The sequence below is a fragment of the Botryllus schlosseri genome, chromosome 16 (genome assembly GCF_051294905.1).
Source record: "Botryllus schlosseri isolate E-star chromosome 16, Bs_hap1, whole genome shotgun sequence".
Classification (NCBI taxonomy): Eukaryota; Metazoa; Chordata; class Ascidiacea; order Stolidobranchia; family Styelidae; genus Botryllus; species Botryllus schlosseri.
In genome coordinates, this window is record NC_137251.1 from 5,795,593 (window position 1) to 5,817,149 (window position 21,557).

At 41.7% G+C, this 21,557-nt stretch overlaps 1 protein-coding gene across 1 annotated transcript; it reads left to right on the forward strand.

Annotated features, from left to right (window-relative positions):
- The first annotated feature begins 1,652 nt into the window (after positions 1-1,652).
- On the forward strand, positions 1,653-12,114 carry LOC145459445 (carbohydrate sulfotransferase 10-like). The gene is made up of 4 exons (XM_080338080.1): positions 1,653-2,203; positions 3,537-3,606; positions 9,663-9,805; positions 11,191-12,114. Exons 1-4 carry the CDS (start codon positions 2,120-2,122, stop codon positions 11,872-11,874), a joined length of 981 nt encoding a protein of 326 aa, XP_080194206.1. The 5' UTR covers positions 1,653-2,119; the 3' UTR covers positions 11,875-12,114.
- The last annotated feature ends 9,443 nt before the right edge of the window (positions 12,115-21,557 follow it).

A 21,557-nucleotide genomic window follows, 5' to 3' on the forward strand; every position in this document is an offset into this window, starting at 1 on the left:
ACAGGAGATCACGAAATGACATCATGAAACGAAGTCATACCAACGGACCCGCCCGCCCTAATTCAGCTGTACTGGTAAATCTGATAACGTGAACAACGAGGACAAGAAATTGATAGCAATATATATATGCAATTCCCAATATTATTGACCGATTTTATCATGAATTATCGAAAATTTTCGCGCTTCGCGCTGGCTCACTAAACTGTGACCCTTATTTCGTGACAAAAGCGAACAACGTGATGGGGGGGGGGGTCGTTTTATCACCCTATGGGAGCCCAAGACCCAAGCTTTATTGGGGGGGGGGCTGGCCAAGTGCTGTTTCGTTCCTGCGAACGGGTATACGCCCGAAGATGTTTAATTGTTATTGAGGGGTCCTACCATTTCAAACACACCTCACTGAGCTCTACCGGTAAATCTGATTACGTGGACAGAGAGAGGATAAAAATTGATAACAATTTCCCGATCATATTGACCGATTCAATTATGAATTTTGAATTTTTTCGCGCTTCGCGCGTCTAGCCGAGAAAAGCTGACCCACTAAACGGACTCTCAACACAGATGATGAGTAGCGGTAAACAGCGTACAGTCAAGGGGGGTCTGGGGGCGAAGCCCCCCAGAAGTTGAAGTTCGGTTTATCACCCTATGGGGGTCCAGGACCAACGTTTTTTGGGGGGGCTGGCGAAGTGCTGTTACGGCCCTGCAACGGAGCTTTCCGAGTGTCTCATACCCTAATAATTCTAAATATGTATATAAATGCAACTTTTTACTGCAAATTTTTTTAAAATTAAGTGCAACTTTCACATGATTTTTAGTGCAACAAAAACCTGCCCTAGTGATTATACTTACTCGCACAAAATCATTGCACTTCCTTTAATCCGCATTGTTATTGCTTTATTCTACATCAGTAATTCTGACGGGGTAACAGCGGACTTTTCGTGTAAACGTTAGCTTGGTCGCGGTAAAGCTATTAATAATTTCCGCCAAATCAACTGTACTGATATCAATGTTTTGTCACATGAAACGCATATTGATAGCGAATCATTGTGGTTCCATGGTAATGTAGACTGCGTACATTTTGGGCCAAGCACTTGGCGGTGACAGAGACGTGTCAAGCTGTCATCACAACCGTGATAGTGTGATTCTGATTGAGCAATACCAAGTAATATCGGTCTGGTGTAAATGACCAAAGTAGTCGAATCACCATGAACAACAACAACAATGGTTCGCGACCTTTTTCGTCTCGTGGACCCATTGGCCGATATTAGAGTCAAAATTCCCCCCAAAGAAAAAGTTGCCCGGTGACTAAAAAAGGTGCTTTTTAACGCACAACCAGTTGCTGGCTGAGCAATATATGCCCAAACATATTTAGATATGCCCAAACTATGTCGAATGCGACTTTGGTAAAGTATCGCTGGCTACTTCCATATCAATCATTTAACACTAGGTGTATTGTTACTTAGAAGTTAACGAAATCAAAAGAAATTAGGTCATCACTGGGGCGATTTTTTTGACATGTCAAAAAAGTCAATATTAGGTCACAATTGTGCCGTTAGGTCAAAAAATTTCAAAATTGGTTACAAAGTCAAATTTTTTTTTGCAGCCTGCATTTCGTTTGTATCGTAGATTTTGCACTGTCGGCATGACCTCCCTGCTTAGTAGCAAGGCAGTCGCGGACTCAACGAAATCGTCTCGCGAGCCTCGCTTTTTCAGGGGGTAGAATTTCTACGGAAAGGAAATATTTAAAAAAGCATTTAAACAAATATCTAGCTAGTAATCCGCCAAAACAAACATACAATTACAAAGACGAACTAGTTTTATAATTTACAGTTCTATCAAAGAAGTCGAAAACTGTTGTGAACCCAGCTTATCTTGCGTTACAACCCTAAAGCCCGATTCCCCCCTAAAAATTTCAGAATTCCCCCCAAGGTTGGGAACCACTGCCCTAGTACAATTCTACAATACTTGGAACCAAATTATGATTAGTACCACATGTCTATCATCCAACTGTCGGAACGTTGAAGATTAGTTGAGGAGCATTGACAAATCTACTATATTATTTTACAGCACATGTATTGCACACATATAAGAGGTTTGTGAGATGTAGGTGATCGTCTTTATAATGACTAGGATTTCCAAGACATTGCTGCTTCTGTCCACCGCTTTCGGGTTGGTTATTTTGGTCGCACTACAAAAGTGGCATGGGGTGAGTAATACTTTGTAACCTATTTGCATTCGGTGGTGCATGATTTTCATGGGACTCGATTTTATTTACCGATGACACGGTAGCGTATAAATCGCCCGAAATACAACAGGGTGAATCTAAGCTGCCTATCCAAAGATGACGATCCTGAAATAAGCCGGAGCGTTGGCACTCACGTCGACGTTGGATATATGAGCGGTGCGCACAGATAGGGTTATTACTAAGGCGGAGATGATAAATTTGGATTCATCAATAAAGTCGATTATCGCGTTCATCAGGATTTAACAACCAAGGATTAAGGAAACCGGTTGATCGCAGCGCATAAAGTTAGTTTTAAACTCATGATTTAACAAACCGCAAAAAAATAACTAGAGATAACTATGTTATCTATATTGATTGCGGACACTGCGTATCATTCCCACGCGCACATATTTCCGATAATGATCGTGCCGATTGTCTCCTAGGTAATGGCGTCACCAGACAATCAACGAATTATGTATACCCACCATTGCAGAGCGATATCAATATTATATTGTCCGTTTCTTAGCTGTACCGTACTAATGGGCACGAATTTCATTTACCGATGATTATACTTCTACATAATCACATGATAAGCATTTCCCCGGATCAGCTAACTTTATTATCTCCGCCCTTAGTTTCAGTTCCCATCCCGTAATCGAGTTGTCGGTGAGGACTGAATTGTGTCATATCCTGGAACGGGACCGCTCTCATCTAAACTTGCGTTGCCAATTGCCATGTTTCTCTCCAGTAAACGCGAAAGAGCGATTTTGCTCCTATGGTACAGTGTTCTGCATCAACGCGTCCGTGTACCGCAAATAGTGTGGTTTCTGATAGCTGAGAACCAAGCATTGGCCCGTATATTGACACTGAAACGGGTAGTTAGAGAAAGTCGCCACGCCAGTGGGATGATCGTTGAAAGAATAAATAGTTGATGTAAACTCGATCATTATTGGTGCTGTGATGCCAAACCATCGAACTCGCGTTCTCACGTAGAGATGATGGTGTTTGCTCACTATGTTCAGTGACTCAAATGCATACTCGTATTATAATTTTTTGCGCACGATCTAACAATACCTGTGCTCTCTATGGCCCTAACCTTTAGGTGTATGGATTATCGAACCCGAAAAGGAAAATAACTGTCGATCTGTACGAGTCGACTGAGAAAGCTGAAGTAATAATCAAAAACTTTGATATAAATCTACAACTTCGCCGGCGATTCGTAATAAATCACGATAACGGAGCATCCAAAATTGTGTACCATTATTATAAGAATTCCGATCCACGCTTTCTAATGAATACAAATGCGAACATTCAGAGGAACGACGACAAGGCTCTACAAGTAAGAAGATGCATTCCACTTGGAGAACAAGAGAATCGAACCATCGGTAATTTATATGGGTACATAAATATAAAATATGTAACTGCTAGATCAGTGATTCTTAACCTTTACTAATCTGCGGAACACTGACGCGAATCTGCAAGCCCTCGCGAAACCCTAAATTTTCACTCAGTCGTAAATACAAAATCAGTTCAGAAAAGCGAGTATAGTATATATACGTCCCGTGGCGACATTATATTATAATAAACGAAACAAGTAATTAAGTGATTAATATGTGACGTCACAGAAAAGGTCTTGGTCGTGACATTTTAGTGAACAAACCATGTTAGTAGTATGTGATGCCTGGAATGCGTTGTTGGTGGTGACGGCACTCTCTGTCTTTATCGCACTCCTCTCTTCGAACCCTAATCCTTGGTGAGGTGATCTATTTTAACCGTCTGTCCTACATGATTACGAGAGGATATGCAATCAATGTGTTGATTTGTCACCTTGAAATCAAGATTATTTTATCTCAGGCCAATAAACATGCTATACTAGGGTTGCTTTACACAAAAATTAATTTAAAACAAACGTATGACCCGTGGTTAAAGAAAGTCTGTTACAGATATGTTGAGACATGACGCCACAGTGAATCAGCATTAACAATTGAAAAAATAGGGTAACTATGGCTCCTTTGACGGAGAAGGTTTTCGAACCCTGTCTTAAACGGACCAAAAATATCTTTGATCAGGACAACAGCGTTATGTAGCATTTTGGCGATAAGAGGTCATCATCGTCAGAACATCCATTTTGCACCAATATGAGGTCAACTCGCAACAACATATCCTTAGATTCCGGGATTTTCAGGGATTGGCGCGAAAGTTGACCTTTTTCAGCGACCAGAGTTAATTGTACAAATTCCCCGTTTATATGTCCTCTTTCTCTGATCCGTAAATATGAGGGCGATAAAGATATATCGAGCTGTATAAGGGGGCGATGAGTCGAAAAAGGTTGGGAACCACTGCATTAAATATTTGGGTGCAGAGAATATGTTGCGTACATCTTTATTCACCAATGCATATTGTTCACAATCCTCTGGTTTGAAATCGGAAACCAACAGGATAAAGTCCGTGACCCGATCCCCATATGAACCCCGAAGCGGTAAACCAGTACCAATAAATAATGTAATTTCAACTATATACATGTCGATTGTCGGTTCACAACCAATATCCTGCTAACACGAAAAGTTACAATGTGTGTAATATCACAAATATCAAGTGTCACAGTGTTCATCAGTTCACTCATACAAAGTATTTGAGCGAGTTGTTGTATGTGTGTGTCATTATGGTGTGACGGCTGCATGCGAATGAAGTTAGATGTCCACGACCTATAGTTCCGAAAGTCCTTCGATGCTACCACCATATGCTTTAGTTTACCGACGAAAGACTTCTAGTGCGTGCCACGTGATGGTCCGCGTAAGCGGTGTCTTATAAAAGCCTAGATGTGGGCCGTGCTACAAGTCGGTAAATACGGAATAAAGAATATAGAATATAGGCATGTTTTAAAATGACCAATGTAGTCGGAACACCCTGAACATCAACAAAGACTTCTAGTTGGACAAACGATATACAGTCGAAAATTAACTGTTTGCAATGGTAGCACGATAAGATTATTACTATTATTTGGATCCGGGTTTAAGACCATCCCGACCTCTAATGGAATTATGACTATCTCGTGATGTCACACAGTGATACAACCATAGAGCGAATCAGTGAATCCTATCGTAATATCGGTGTAATAGCCGAGACTCATAGTCATTTCGCCCTAACAACACTAAAATTGGGTGCAATTGGTCATGTCGGTGTCACACTGCTGTAGACCTATCAACATCAAGACAACATTCATGGAGTTGGCTAACAACAGAAAACAACATATAGCGGCGAGATAGCGGAGTGGTATAATCCACAGCTGCAACACCAATGGGTTGCGGGTTCGAGGTCGACTCCAGAATTTCTACCTAAGTCTTGGAGGTTTATCTAGGCTCCTCTTCGCCATCCCATACATTTCAGCGGCGTCTTAGAAAAGCCTAGAAGTGGGTCGTACTACAAGTCGGCAGCCCCTGAATAAATATGAAGAAAATTTGCCTGGTTTAAATTACCATAGTAGTCGACAAACACCATGAATACCTCTAAACAAACAAACAGACAAACAAACAGAAAACAAGTACTCGTGAATTGAAGAATTCAATACATGTGGCGCTGAACCTGTGCTCCACGGAACACCAGGCGTTCCGCGAGCCAGACGCAAGGGTTCCACATGAGGTAAAGATATACAAAACGCATACATATGATATTTGATGACACGACGTTATTGGTTGCAGGCAATTAGGAGCGATCAGTAACCGCATTGTGAATGCCGCGGTTTCAGCCCGTCTGCAGTGTCGTACGGAGTGGGGTTTGGGTTAATCGAAACACCGTCCTTTTGAAATGCCGATTCTATCTTCAGTCAGTCAGTCTCGGGGATTCCCTGGAGGTCAAGACACACACTCAAATCGTACATAGCATTTGTGAGGATACGCCCGTCTTGGCCATAATGAGGGTTACCATACGTCCACTTTTAGGAGGATTTGTCCTCTTTTTTTCAATAAATTAACAATGTCCTCGGAGGTCGCCTAAATGTCTTCTTTTTGGGGAATTTGTCCTCTTTTTCTAGAAAATGTACTAAAATGCCAATAAAAACTCGATCTCGATGCAGCGACAGAGTTTCGTAAAAGACGGGCAAAACGGAGGTCGTGTCAAAGTGATGAACTTAATTTTTAGTCAACACCACGAACATATTGTGAAAAAGCGGGTAATTCGGGAGTCGGATCTAAGTGACGACCTTGTTTTAGTCAACACAGATACTATTGGTTGAAAACATTTAAAATTACCATATTCTTTGCCGGTATTTCAGCTTTTAAAGTTTTTAAAAAGTGTCCCCTTTTTCAGACCTCAAAATATGGTAACCCTGGTGCTGTGGTGCTACGTCATGTGCAGCGACGTACCACCGATACCTATAGTCTTTCTGAAATTCAAATTCATTATCTCCAATATTGATATCTCCAAATCTCCAATATTGATAAATAATTTGTAATCAAGCAATTGTAATCGCGCTTGCGTTTCGACCGAATGATTCGATGATACTTTCCAAGGTGAAGTCTTGTATTTTTAACTGGTATCTAAAATGTAACAGTAGATTTGCAATACATATTTATTAGAATGTTTTCGTTTTATGTGGACTCGTATTTTAATGGTTTTGTTATTCTTACACTATGTAGAATATGCACAGCTCATTTTGCGCCCCAGCAATCCATAGTGATGCATTAGATGTGGTAATTTGTTGATTTTATGACTCACTTAAAATTTGGTGTTCCGCGAAGGCCTGCAGATTAGAGTAAGTGTTCCGCGGTTGAGAAAAGGTTCAGAACCACTGATTTAAAAAAAAATGAAAAAATAAAAAAAAATGATGACACTTTGCGTTTTTTTGGTGTGATATAAAAGATTATTTTTGTCAGTTCGTCATATAACGCTCGAAGATGAGTGGATTTACTATGTCCGAGGCAAAATCCTAATACCGAACAAATCTTGTAATATCGTATAAATGCAGTGACGATTCAAATACATTCGAGTCTGTAACTAAATCCTTTCGACAAATCCGAATCCGAATTCAAACTAGTCTCTGCAGCATTTGATTGTGAGGATCGCATTAGTGTGGTTGAAAGCGGTTCCATTCTAGGACAAGATTCATCGAATATTTTCGAACCCTTTCGAATATTATAAAGTAGAAAATATTTCATAGATTGATTGACAGTTGGCTTGATAAATATTTTAAAAAATTTTCAATTTGAGTAGGCCACTTGCTTTCCGTTGTTTTCGTCAGATATCCTATATTCCACGAAAGTTGTATTGAGGCTGATACGGCCGATAGCAGTGTGACACCGACATGACGCATTGCACCCAATTTTAATATTATTGGGGCGAAATGACTACATGAGTCTCGCGCGATTACACCCATATTACGACAGGATTCACTGGTTCGCTCCATGATTTTATGACCTTCTAATATCACGAGATAGTCATGTTTCTATTTGACGGCGGGATGGTCTTAAACCCGGATCCAAACGCTGAAACAGTAAACATTGGTTAACTACCGCATCGCTCAATATGCCCCCCGTAAGAAAAACACATGACAGCTACACCTTGCCCGTGGCGAATTCACAATTCATACCGCAGCGTCGGCTTGCGAATTCGCTAGCTCGTTGTCTTATTACACTGTGATTGTACTATTGTTAGGTCAAGCATCGATGCCTTAGATTCGCTTGTGCCACATCATGTACTGTTTCAGAGCGATGGCATTGAAAGTAACAAAGCCAGTTTTCATTTTCACGCACCAGACCATGATATTGGTACCCAGAGCGCGGGTCGTCGCCCAGTAACAACATAATATCCCGTGGCGCATGTACGAGTGAACCTACTCGTTGCTACAGATCACTTTGCACATACTTGGAATCTTTTGATTCAATGTCTCATGTTCCATGATAAAAGCCATTTACGTTATTACACTTGAATGGTTGAAGACATTTGCCCTCACTACATGAAATATTTTCTCCCTATCTGAAAGCAAAATGAGGTCGCATGTAAATGCTGATTTTGTTTTATCGGAATGTAAGTTCACCATATATATTACATAGGCAATTAATTTGATATTACGAGTCATTAACAAAATTACCGACCTGCCCACCCAGAACCTTCTCGTGGGTAACGGGTTGGCCACTCCTGGGTTAGAACATTCGAGTAAGCGGCATCTTCATCATCTAATAGCAATGCACTATTCGATTGGGGTGGTTAAAAAGCCGGCGTTGAAGCATTTAAGGTTAAAATATTAAAATAATTTTACGTACTGTAGTATGTTTTTCTGACACCTCTTCGATTTGTATATTTCGATTCTATGCAGTTGATTTTGAAATACAATATACGTGAGGGGCTGTACAAACAGGAAGACTGCTCTAACTGGCTATTAATATGTTGAATAAATCGGCTAAATTTGTCAACTCGAACACTTGTAATGGCGAGTAAAAATGAACAAATTCAACTGATGTTTGGTATTTGTTATGTTTGCGGATTTTCCATGGTGGTTTACAGTCTACACATTTCAAATAAGATAGCGAAAGAAGTCAATTATTATATACAATACATACGTGGCATGAAAATACATTTACACTACAATGAGTCAAATACTTGCAGCTACATAAAATATAATAAAGGTGATGAATTGAAAAGCATTGGTCATAAAAATAATATTTGATTTTCGGCCGCAAACGTCCCATAAAACATACCGTGGCATCAAAAATAGGATACAAACAGAAAGCCTGTTTTAGGAGGGCATGAAAAAAGTTGAAAATATCCATCATCTGTAACAAACGCTTCTATAGCAAATGAAATATATCGAATTTAAATAAAAATACTAGAGTACAGTAAATTGTTCCATCATCATATCGTTGTAATTGTGCGTTTTTACCATGATACTTCTGAAGATAAAGCAACGCAGTGTCTTGAATATTCGATATGACATGCGGCTGGCTCTTTCCACCACCAAACCAGTCATTAAGACATTGTCAGAGCGTAAAGAATCTCAAGCATCACATTAACTGAATAAGTATTGTAGTTACTGTACGATAAGGTTGCCTTTTTTTCTAAAAGGTTGAAAATGGGGAGAGGGCATGGATTTGTCAACATTTTCAAAGGGGGCCACGCTGTAAAATGTTTACGTACCAACGACCCAAATGCTTGTCATTGTACCAGTATAAATCGTTACGATGTAGGTATTGTATATACTTGAAAAGAGATTAGTAAACATCTTCGAGTTGAAAATAATACTAGAATATAATACCCTACCACCATCGGGCTATAAATGGTATGGATTTCATATAGCAATTGTAACATCAGCCTCACCGTAATATGCATAGAGTTTGCAGCATTGCAAAGTTATAGAATCTTGGATAGGAATGCGAAATCTGGCCTTTTTCACATTTACGAGTTCAATATCTATGTAGGTCTATACATAAAACATGGGTATTTCTTTTAGGTCAGAGACTCGCTATGCGTCGCGATATCCTTCGAGCTATTTGTAAAAAGCATTTTCCACAGGAAGGACAAACGGATCTTGAAGTCACATACGTGAAAAATAGATTTTTGAAAGCGGCCTTATTTTTCTCGGACAAATACAAGGTAGAGATGAATCTCGCTAGTATTGGGCTTTATACTCCTACGAAGCTGTACTCACTATTTGGCAGAACTGTCTGGCTATTGCACAACACACGATTTTGGCGTTTATCGCCAATTCAGGTCGTTTCGGCCACGGCAATAAATAATGTATCGTCTATAGCAGTGGTCTAACCTTTTTTCCTTCAGTGCCCTTTTTCAACAGTTTCCTAGATCTGGCGCCCCCCCCAAATATTTTAAGGACTGCAGTAAAAACAATGGTTAAGTAGTCGAAGTCCGGTCGGTGTTATCGAATTTTGGCGATTTAGTTTTGTAGCTATCAAATACAATTATATTTAGTTAATAATTTTGGCCAAAAAGTGATGCAGTGCCTATATGCGATTTCGGCAAGCTATGCGCTGCAGTATACAACACCTAGCTCGAAACATTCTGAGGAAAATAACCAGAGATAGCGTGACGAGAGTGTTTTAACGGGAATTGACGTTCTTAAAGTACGCGGAATTCGTTTACGTGAATTATAATAAATCACTGCATTCATGGAAATACGTTGCAAACAACGACGGCATGTAGGCTATTCCGCGCGCAGCGCGACGACAAAAATTCGAGATTTGACGGATTTTTTCGAATGTGAATTTTGAATGAGAACTCAAGGATATAAAGAACTATTGTTCTAATATATAATTATATGTCCCGACTATACTATCTATACTGCGGCTCCATTTTTATTGAGCGCCCCCATACCGCCCCTGAGCCCAGCGTCCCCCTATATCGCCCACTGAGCGTTTCCGCCCCTTTTGAAATCCAAATCGTCCCCCTGGTGGCGCTGGAACCAAAGGTAAAAACAGGTGGTCCCTAGCTTTCATTACGCTTTTCGGACGACTTCCAGTCAGGCATTCTTTCTTCATCGTTCTCTCTCGCTTACCTGTCTCTGTCTTGTTGCTGCCGGCTTCACATCTCTCACACGTCTGTTCTTCTGGTGTCGTAGCGCTGCCGTTTAGCACACCACGACACTCGCCTCGATAACTGCTACCCGCTTTACGGATGCAGATGTCCCCTCGTGATCTACCAACCTGCTGACTAAAAAGGCCAAAACTACGTCTTTAATCAGAATATTCCAAACGTAGCTCGAATATTTAATCATTTACTCTTTTGTTCTTGTGCTATTCAAGATTCGTTTGCGAACAGGAACCTCTGAATCATGAATGTTCATATTCCGAACATGAACAGGAGCAGTACGTTCGCACCTTACTAACTTGAGATCTGTCGGAAAGGAATAGCAATCCACCACAAGTGGGTTCGCGTTAGACCGCCATTGACCCTGAAGGCACAATTGCTTCAACCCGTCACTGCAGTAAAGTGTAAAGGAAATCTATCCGTGTTTTTACATTTAGATCCTATTCTGTCAAATACCAAAATGTGGGACTCGGAGCCAAGCTAAATTTTTAACCGTTCTGGATGGCCTCGTACCCCTCGGCTCTATGGAAAGGCTTACCGAAGGACGGGCCACTTCGTTAATCGAGAAGCACCTTTCGGCCCGCAAAGCGGATTCGCTAAATGATGTGGTCTCGAAGATCCGGGACTACAAGAAACTTATTATAGTCCGCGAGCCGTTCAGTAGACTGCTGTCAGCGTACCGGAATAAACTGGAAAATAACGCGCGCGGTGATTTCTACGCGACATTCGCGCGAAACCTGCACAAGAAATACAGTAATGGAACTGGCGAAGAGTTAAACGGAGCCCCAGTAATCGCATTAGATGACTTTATATCCTATTTGGTAGAGGAGCCAAAATCGAAAAACGACCAACACTGGAACTTCTACCATCGGCTGTGCTCTCCGTGCGCGATAAATTACGAGTACATCGTGACCATGGACACGATCGACGAAGATATGGAATACATAAAGTCCCGCATGGGAATAGCGGTTCCCTTTCCACGATCGTATGACTCTTACACGGACAATTTGAAAGTTAGTCAGTATTTTTCGAAGGCGAACCCGTTGCTAGTGAACAAGCTTTACCATGAGTACGAATTGGATTTTTCCTTATTTGGTTTTCCTCCACCTCCGCAATTTTGAAGCATTGAATTCCTCTTTGCTGCGCCGATAACGTTTACCCACTGGCGGACGGTAGTTCTCAAATCAACAAGGGAACACGAAATGCATGGACTCTGTAGTGGCCGCCTACGCACTATAGCGCACCAGTCCCGGCTACGTATATGTTATGATTATAGAAATATAAATATTGCATTCATGATAGACCTTTAAAAAAGTATAGCAGCACCGATGTACCTGTTATGTGTGCATGACGCTTTTCACTTAGCACAGGGCCGGCCAACCCGTGGCCCGCGAGAAGGTTTTGAGTGGCCCGCGAGGTAATTTCCGAAATTAATAATGTAATACAAAATGGATTGCACAGATTGTGAAATTGCAAGGCCAATCAAAAATTTGATTAGTCTTGCCGCAACACTTGAGATGTGATGACCAAAATATCAGTTCCGACGCATTGGCAGATCTATGAGCCAGTCACATTTTGGTAGATCTTCGTACACTACAATAAAGCAGAATAATTTGAGATAGATTTATCAAAAGTAAAAATTTTCTTCACGTGCGCAACATGTTGTCACTCGATTTCTTGCTTTAAATATTGTTACCCCTTTGTGAAAATGAATGAACGCCTAATGTATCAGATTGAGTCTAATTATATTCGCGATTACGAGACAAAGTGTCGTTCAGCATATACGACCTTGCGTCTGCGCTAGCAGAAAGACCGTCGACGGTGAAACCTATATATAGGCACAAAATGATTGATGCATGTTGGTCGAAGTTTTCGATGTCGATATGTGCAGGCGACGAATAGTCCAGTCCTTGCAAACTAAGCCCAGCGATATACAGCAGACCCGCAATATAGTCAACTGACAATATTATTGACCTATGAACTTCGAAAAATTTTCGCGCTTGGCGCGGATAGTGGCCCGCGTAATAGTTCGTCAATCGAATGTGGCCCTTTGGCCAAAAAGGTTGGCCAGCCCTGACTTAGCAGTTATCATTGCAGGCTTAGCATTTAACTTTGGGTTTGTAACGTCGTGGTTATGTATCAGTTATGCTATTCATGACATTGGTGGGAAAACTCAGGAATCTTAGGGGCTTTCGCCTCCGAGTATCTGAAATTCCATATTTTCGTCTCCGTTGATTCTGCGACACAAACGTTAATCTGGGATGTGTGACGAATATTCAGTATTTTCCTCTAGTATTTCTCAGAGAGAATGCATGCCTGTTCATGCCTGTTCCTGTTCATCCCAAGAGATTCTGTCATTGATGAAGATAAATGGAAGGTTTCAATTAAAATCTAGTGATACAAATCCAAAAGGATCGAAATAATTCTTTCACGTTTTCATTCGAACAACTGTATTGTGTACACGAGCGTCGACGTCACTATATTTTCCACGTACATTTTTCAGAAATTCATATTTTCCAGATCTCTATTGATCTATATTTATCGTATAATAAGGGCCATAATTCGTACAACTTACACAGCGGCTGTTTTAATCACAAGTTAAACATGTATCTGCACTGTAGGTGCTGGAACCGTAATCATCATCTTATTTCTATGTAGATGATAATCAAATGTTTCTGATTGCCCCATTTTTATAATATTGTAGGAACAGTTTGCGCGATTAGATACAAAAAATTACTAATCTCATATTCAAGTCAATGATTCGAAGATGCGGTCTTTCACACTCCGGAGTTTAAGAACTGCTAACAGACTTGGGTAGCGAGTGGCGCAGGGTGCTAAGCGACTTCGTCACGACGCCAATGGATGTTGGTTCGAGTCTCGGCTCTACCAAGTTTCTACGTGTCGGAGGTTTCTCTGGGCGCCTCATCGCTAACCTCACTGCCTAAGCAGCGTTTCCAAAGCCCAGAGTGAAGGTGAACCGAGCCAAAAGTTCGCAGCAAAGTTCAAGCTATGGGCGCATGAAAGACGAGAGTGGCCGATGATGAAAGAGAGCTAGTATGGAAGTCGTCCGAAACATTACCAAGGCCTGATGGACTGACATGACTGAAATTATTGTCGTGCCCAAATAAACGTGTAGGGGGTTGGAAACCTATGGCTTAAGAGTCATATATGGCTGTTTTGGGTATAAGATATGGCTCTTTGCCAAATATTTAATTTTGTACTGAATTGATCAATATTGCAGCAACTTGTTAGTACATTTTTATCACGGCCAAAATAATTGTTCTCGTGGCAGTATAAACATGTCTTTGAGAGTTAAAGACAATGCCGTCTCCAGGATTAGGGGCTGAGACCCCTCTTTTCAAAATCCTCAAATCTAAGTTACTGACGCGCCGGCGACCAACATCACTCGCGAATTCGATGTACCCGACTCGAAATCTTAGATTGCATGATACCTTGATTGATCAAAGAGAATAGCAGACACGGCGACGCCCATATGACAACGCAGTTTTAAAATACACATTATCTTCCTAATCTACGGCGCGAAATGAACATTGACAATTACAAACTCGAGTTGACAACAATGTTATAGCTATCCACGTTCTTGATTGGTAAGTAGATCTGTAGTATACCGGCGATAAAATGTGGCGTGTAGCGCAACACTATATGTTTTACCGCCGAATACTTTGAGGATTGAGAATTTGATCAGTATTTAGATTTTCAGAATCAGTGCGACACTTAGATTCTATTAATGTCAGTTATCATAAATTCTATACGCTATTTACGATGAATTGCGTTATCAACAATGTTCCCTCTAATTTTTGACGAGTCTGCGCGCACTCACCAACACACTGCGCGGTCCCTTGAACATATATATATCGACTTTCAATTAAATAATTAAATAAAAGGGCAAAAGAAAACAGGAAACAATAGAACATCAAGATAATCCGTTTTGGGCCCTTGTTAAGCGCCTCCAGCGTGGGCGGTCGTGGGCGTCTTCGAGCGAAAGCCGCGTTGCGCTAGCTCGGTCTCTATTGTCGAGCGCCATGTGGTTCTATTCCAGCCACCTCTACGTCATGGCTCGGTCGGAATGTGGTTGATGATGGCGGCGGCTGGTTGATCGTCTTGATGCCGCACTAGATGACCGATTAGGCGGAAGCGTCGTTCAGCAGCCAGCAAACGGCATGGGACCGTTTTTGTAAGTTTGCGCAGAGCATTGGTGGATATGTGCTCCGGGTGGTGGATGCCGAGTGCGTAGCGGAGGAGTGCATCGTAGTTGGCGTTGAGTGTCTTAGCCAGCTTTTCTGTCAGCGTGAGTGATTCTATTCCGTAGAGAAGAACCTGCTCGACAGTGGCACGGAAAATGCGGGTCTTGAGCTGGGGTGAGGCACTTGAGTGGAAGAGGCAATGTAGCCGTATTGCCGCGCCCCAGGCCTTTGCTCGCCTCGTCTTCAGTGCTTTTCCAGAGTCCGCGACGTCAATACCGAGGTATATAAAACTCTTGACATTCTTGAGCCTGACTTCTCCCAGTTGAATTGGTGTCGTGTTCTCCGACAGAGCTGGTATGGCCAGAACCTCAGTCTTCTTGGCATTGGTCTGGAGGCCAATAAGAGCGGCGGCGGCCTCTAGTTGGTTGATGAGGCGCTGTGCCGATGCGGTATTCGAGGCAAGCAAGGCGAGGTCGTCCGCGTAGGCAAGAATACCTGCGTGGATAGCCTCGCGAGTCGTACGCGTACGCGTTCCTTGCCGTGGCCACCATTCAAAGAAGTCCGAGTTGTCCGGGAAGGCCGTTCGTAGCACGAAGTCAAGGATTATCACGAACAAGTATGGTGCCAAGGTGTCACCTTGAAGCACGCCAGCCGAAGTGGTAAAATCTCCGCTTGGACCGCTGGACCCTTGAACAACAGTGCTTAACGACTAAGAAAAAGGTCATCACTTCGGATTTTTTGTGCGCAGCTTAGATTTTTTGTGCGCAGAGACCGTGTCAGCACTGCGCAATTGCGCACGTGCGCAGCTAAGAGTGAGCATTGGTTATCAATGGTGAGGTTTGGCCCGTCTGTGCCTTTACCTCTCGTTTCGCGCTTTCTTTCCGAACAATAAATATACAAGTTGTGTGATTTTGCGAGAAAAATGTTCAAAATCTTGTCAATCATGAACAATTGAACATCGATAGAAAATGCCAATAGTAATTGAAGGTTTCACAATTTTCGTTCACTCATCCTGACGACAGCTGACGTACTGCCTCACTTGTCTCCCCTGACCCGACGTCACTGATGCTGCTGTATTGACCATGTTTGGATCAACCTTCGCATGTGATCTTGCTTGGTTCTCGCATTTAAAAAAAGCATCACGGCGAACCTACGTTCTCGTAACTCAAGTTTCGCGCTTAAATAAGGCAACCAGCATGATTAGTACTAGTTTTTACAGAGAAAATGTGGCGCACACGACGAATCCCATATAACGAGTTCGAATTAGTGCTACCATAACAGTTGATTGACATGTATGGCTCTTTGAGAGTTAAAATGGAAAAAATAGGACCAATATGCCTCTTCGGACAAAAAGGTTCCCCACACTTGGTAGGCGACCAGCACCACTGTGTGTATCTGAATAAAGCAAACAAACAAATCACTAACAGAGACATCCCCAGTATGAAGCATCATCAATGAACAGGATCTTATGAACGATAATATTTGTCGACAACAGTTTGACTAAAGTTATGTTAGATCAGTGGTTCTTAACCTTTTTTCCTCCAGCGCCCCCTTTCAAAAATTATCGTGGTCCAGCGCCCCCCAACTTCATATGGTAAGGAATGTAATAAAGACAATGAGTAAGATGGAGGGCCGTAACAGCACTTCGTCAACCCCCCTATAAACAATTGCCTTGCGCACCCATAGCGTGATAAACCAAACTTCTGAGGGCTTCGCCCCGACGAACCCCATAGCGTGATTTCGATGGTCAGCAAAGTTTGTGTGGCCTGGTCGCCCTAGGTACCAAAATTTTCTATAATGCATGAATGAATAGGTGGTAATTACATATTTAAGTCGCTATAAACTTTTTATCCTCTCAGCCCACGTAATCAGATTTACCAGCAGCGCTGAGGGAGCTGTTGTATAGGAAAATAAAGGGCCCGTAAGTAATAATTAAACATATTCGGGCGTGCCCGTAGGTAAAATTATTCGTTACCAGGGCCGTAACAGCACTTAGTCAGCCCCCCCAAAACAAAAAACGTCGGTCCTGGACGCCCATCGGGTGATAAACCAAAGTTCCGGGGGACTTCCCCCCCAGATCCCCATTCGGCTGTCCGATATTTGCTGATACTAGGTATCTACATTGGGTGTCCATTTACTGAGGCAGCTACTCTCGCCTATACGCGCGAAGCGCGGAAAATTTCACTAATCAATGATTTAAATTGGTCAATATGAACGGGAATTGCATGTAAATTGAGATCAATTTTTATCCTCTCTCTGCTCACGTAAACAGATTTACCGGTAGAGCTGAGTGATGTGTGTTTGCAAAGGTAGGACCCCTCAATAATAATGATACATCTTCGGGCGTATACCCGTTGGCAGGAACGAAACGTCATTTCGTCAGGCCCCCGAAAAAACTTCGGTCTTGGGCTCCCGTAGGGTGATAAACCGACCGCCCCCCCCCCCCATTACGTTGTTCGCTTTTGCCACGGAATCTGCTGTACTGTTTAGCGAGCCAGTGCAAAACGCGAAAACTTTCGATAATTCATGCTAAAATCGGTCAGTAAGACCGGGGATTGCAAATATATTGCTATCAATTTGTTGTCCTCTCTGCTCACGTCACCAGATTTACCGGCAGAGCTGAGTGAGATGCAATGTTCCCTCAAAGCTGCGCACGTGCGCAGTGCTGACACCGTCTCTGCGCACAGAAAATCTACGTTGCTCACAACAAATCCGAAGTTATGACCATTTTTTTAGTCGTTACGCTCTGTTGTCCAAGGGTCAGCACAGTGAGTTGTTGAGTGTGCGCAGACTCAGCAGAACTTGAAGCGAACATTGTGAGGTGTCTTGGAAACTGTATGGCCCATAACTAATAATTAAACATATTCGGGCGGGCGCACCCGTTAATATGACTTCGTTGCATGATGTTATTTCGTCACCTCCTGTCTGCAATATCAAAATATCGCCCAACAGGGATATCATCGTCCAACAGGAATATCCCTGTCGCCCAATCGTACTAAACTAAGAGACACACACGATTTCAAATTGGTATTTCTTCACTGGCATATAATTTTTCCCTGCCAGAGTGAATTCGTGTTCTTGGGTTCAGATTGCCAAGACAGGAACATTCGGTGCCAGGCATTTAGGCGCCCGTGGACAATTAAACCTATATGTATTTTGAAGGCTATATATAACGAAGTTTTCGGTGTTAATTTGCTCTGAATACTCATTAAGGATATTTCCTATCACCACATCATCTACTGCGAAGCTATTTTTCTCCAGCGCCCCCCATACCACCCCCCTGAGCCCAGCGCCCCCCATATCGCCCCCTGAGCGTTTCCGCCCCCCTTCAAAATCGCCAGCGCCCCCTGGGGGGCGCTGGGAGCAAGGTTAAGAACCACTGTGTTAGATGATGGTTGGTGAACATTTGACCCGATTTTATGCCAATTAGTTTCAAAATTTTGGACCGTTTACGCTTCTATGCACTAGTCCAACCATCAAATATATCTCAGGTTGAGTGAAACTATCCCGTTGAACGACTTGCATCTACTTAGAGATTATAACTTTCAATACTCTAAATACAATATTGTAAGTTTTTTGCCTTGTCGAAATGTGGGCGTGTTGTGGCAAGTTCATGATGACAGAGGCCGCAGATGCAATGTGAGCAAGAACTGTCTAGTTTCGAGTAAAGAAAGGTTTATTTCAGTGAATTATTTCTCCACATTGGCCTGCAATACAATTTGAACATATTATAGCGAAGTTTCAATGATGACTTCGGTTTTTCCAAATTGAAAAGAGAGATTATAGGCCTCCACTAAGGTGCCATTTAGTAAACAAAAATTATGGAATTTTGAATAGTCATCTGCGACAAAAATCGAAGCAAAAGTGGAAGTTAATATTAGAGACTTTGATGTGAATGGACTTCCTGTGAAAAATGTAATTCTCTGATAGTGGAATATCCTTTCAAGCTCTATGGAAACTACGGAACACAATTTGCCACGTGATCCGCGTAAGCGGTGTCCTATAAAAAGCCTAGAAGTGGGCTATACATTATAGGGTTGTTCAAAAATAACTTTTTTTTCCTAATCTCACTCGCCTAGTGACTAAATCGTCAGGTTGTCCAAGAAAACGATGCACGCCAAATTTGACTCAATTCCAACCAGTAAAGGCCGTGCAATCTTGAATTGAAATTTTTAATTTAATAATAAAATTTTAAAAAAAATTCTCAAAATTTTCTGTCAACCCCATGAAATTGTTGAGCTGTCTTCAAAGACGATGCAAAACAAATTTGAGTCAATTCCGACTTGTAGAAGCGGAGTTATTCGAGTTTTTCGTTGATAATTCTCGGATTATCCTTGATCCGGGGATTATCAACGAAAAACTCAAATAGTTCCGCTTCTACTAGTCGGCATTGACTCAAATTTGTTTTGCATCGTCTTTGAAGACAGCTCAACAATTTCATGGGGTTGACAGAAAAAATTTGAGAATTTTTTTATTTTTTATTTTAATAATAAATTAAAAATTTCAATTCAAGATTGCACGGCCTTTACTGGTTGGAATTGAGTCAAATTTGACGTGCATCGTTTCCTTGGACAACCTGACGATTTAGTCACTAGGCGAGTGAGATTTGGAAAAAAAAGTTATTTTTGAACAACCCTACTATACAAGTCGGTTTCATACGGAATGAAAAAAGAAGAGTCTCGACCTGGTGTAAAATGACCAATGTAGTCGAGACACCATGAATATTAAACAAACAAAGAAACGAAGCGAGCCCATAGATTGTGCGCAAGGCGGTGGTAAAGTAGTGGGTAGAAGCCCATGCTGAAGGCGATGATCTGCTCTGCGTCCTGCACAGCCTTTTTACAATCAAAATATACGTCGCCATTCTTATCGTCGCTATCTGTAGTCGTGGTTGGAAAAGGTGCGGGACACAGAAATGTTTAAATATTTGCCGAGTCCACAATGCTAATAAATGAATAATCGAGTATAAAAGTACAATTAGTCATTTAAATAATGTAGTCGTGCTGATCAACGTTGGACACAGCTCATTCATTGTGAAGCCGGTTACAGATGCGTGAACGGCTATACGATATGTACAAAGTAAATTTCATGGAGAGTAAAATTCGAATTGTAGGATCACTGCTATTACTCTTTCATTGGGAAGTGTTAGCGGTACATTCATGTGCATAGGCAGGGTGAGAGAAGTGAAAAGGCACCATAATTTTAACAAAGGCGTGTCGCCACGGATTCGTTATGTTATTGCACTGGATGAAGTTGGGGTTACAATACTAAAACAGTTCTAGTTTTAGTTGTGCATTTTGAAAATCCAGTAATTTGTACAATTCTAGCTGAGTAGCCAGAACGCAACCTGGTTCGACCAAAAATCACAGTGCGGGTATATAAGCCCGATGCCGACATCATGCATTATTTGTAGCAGAAAAATTAGGTGTGATGGTTATAGAACACCGGGTATCCATATATATTATTTGCAGCTTACAGATGCTAACAAAGCTATTAGAAATATATATATAGGCCTACGTGTTTAAAAGTAATACACTTGGCAAAACATCATACAGCTATACGAGTTATTGCAATGAATGTGAGATTGTCAACAGTTTCAGACAGACTGGTGCATTTCGATTACTTATGTAGCCTACGGCCGCATTCCAGGATATAACCGTAATGAACTAACTGGACGCCAAATACCCATGCTAAACTGTCCATGTCCATTTCGGGTGAATTCCGTACTAATCTCAGCAGCTTTCTATACGCACTGAAACAGCGAGTGGCCATGCACTGGTCATGGTCATGTTATGTACAGTGACTGCGAATCGTTATGGTTGTGCCAAGCGCAACATTTTATTCGGATTCACGAATGAATTTCGTCATTGATATTAGTAGTTACACATACAAATATCAGATATTTATCCTTTCTTAGCCCGTGTGATCAGATTTCGAAAATTTAGGGTAAGTTATAAATGATGATACATGGGTATAGGCCAATCGTTATTAGTCACTTTTTCATGATGTTATTTCTTGCCCTCCCATCAGGATTGTCGGTATAGTGGAAATATATTGGATTCGCCCAAACGTACCAGAAACAATTATTTTTTGCGAGGAGCACACGATATCAAGTTGGTATTTTACATGGGGTGAGTCCTGCATCAATTACCTCCGCTATTGGCATCAGTACTGCGAGGCTCAGATTGCAAAGAGTGCTACTATAGGCCTTCAAATCGAAAAATGAAGTCACACTGTATCGCGCCCAGCGCGAAGAAAATTTCAAAATTAATTATAAAAATTCTCTCAAAAATTCAGGAATCAATTCGTAAATTCAATTTGCATGTCGACGGCCGCCAACACGTAATTAAATTACGTTTTCTACGGCCGCACAATTTCCTTCAACCGCCGTACTGCCGCAAGTTGGCCACCCCATGCTTAAAGCAGTTCATCGATAATATGAATATATTTTTGTGCGAGTAACATAACAAATATAACTTAACTTCACTAATTCAACAATTTCCCAAATAACTCTGTCGCCCACCTCAAAATTCTCCTGTGGCCCACCACTGTTTGAGTGTCCTCCTTCGCCGATTTCAAAATATGGTAACCTTACTCTA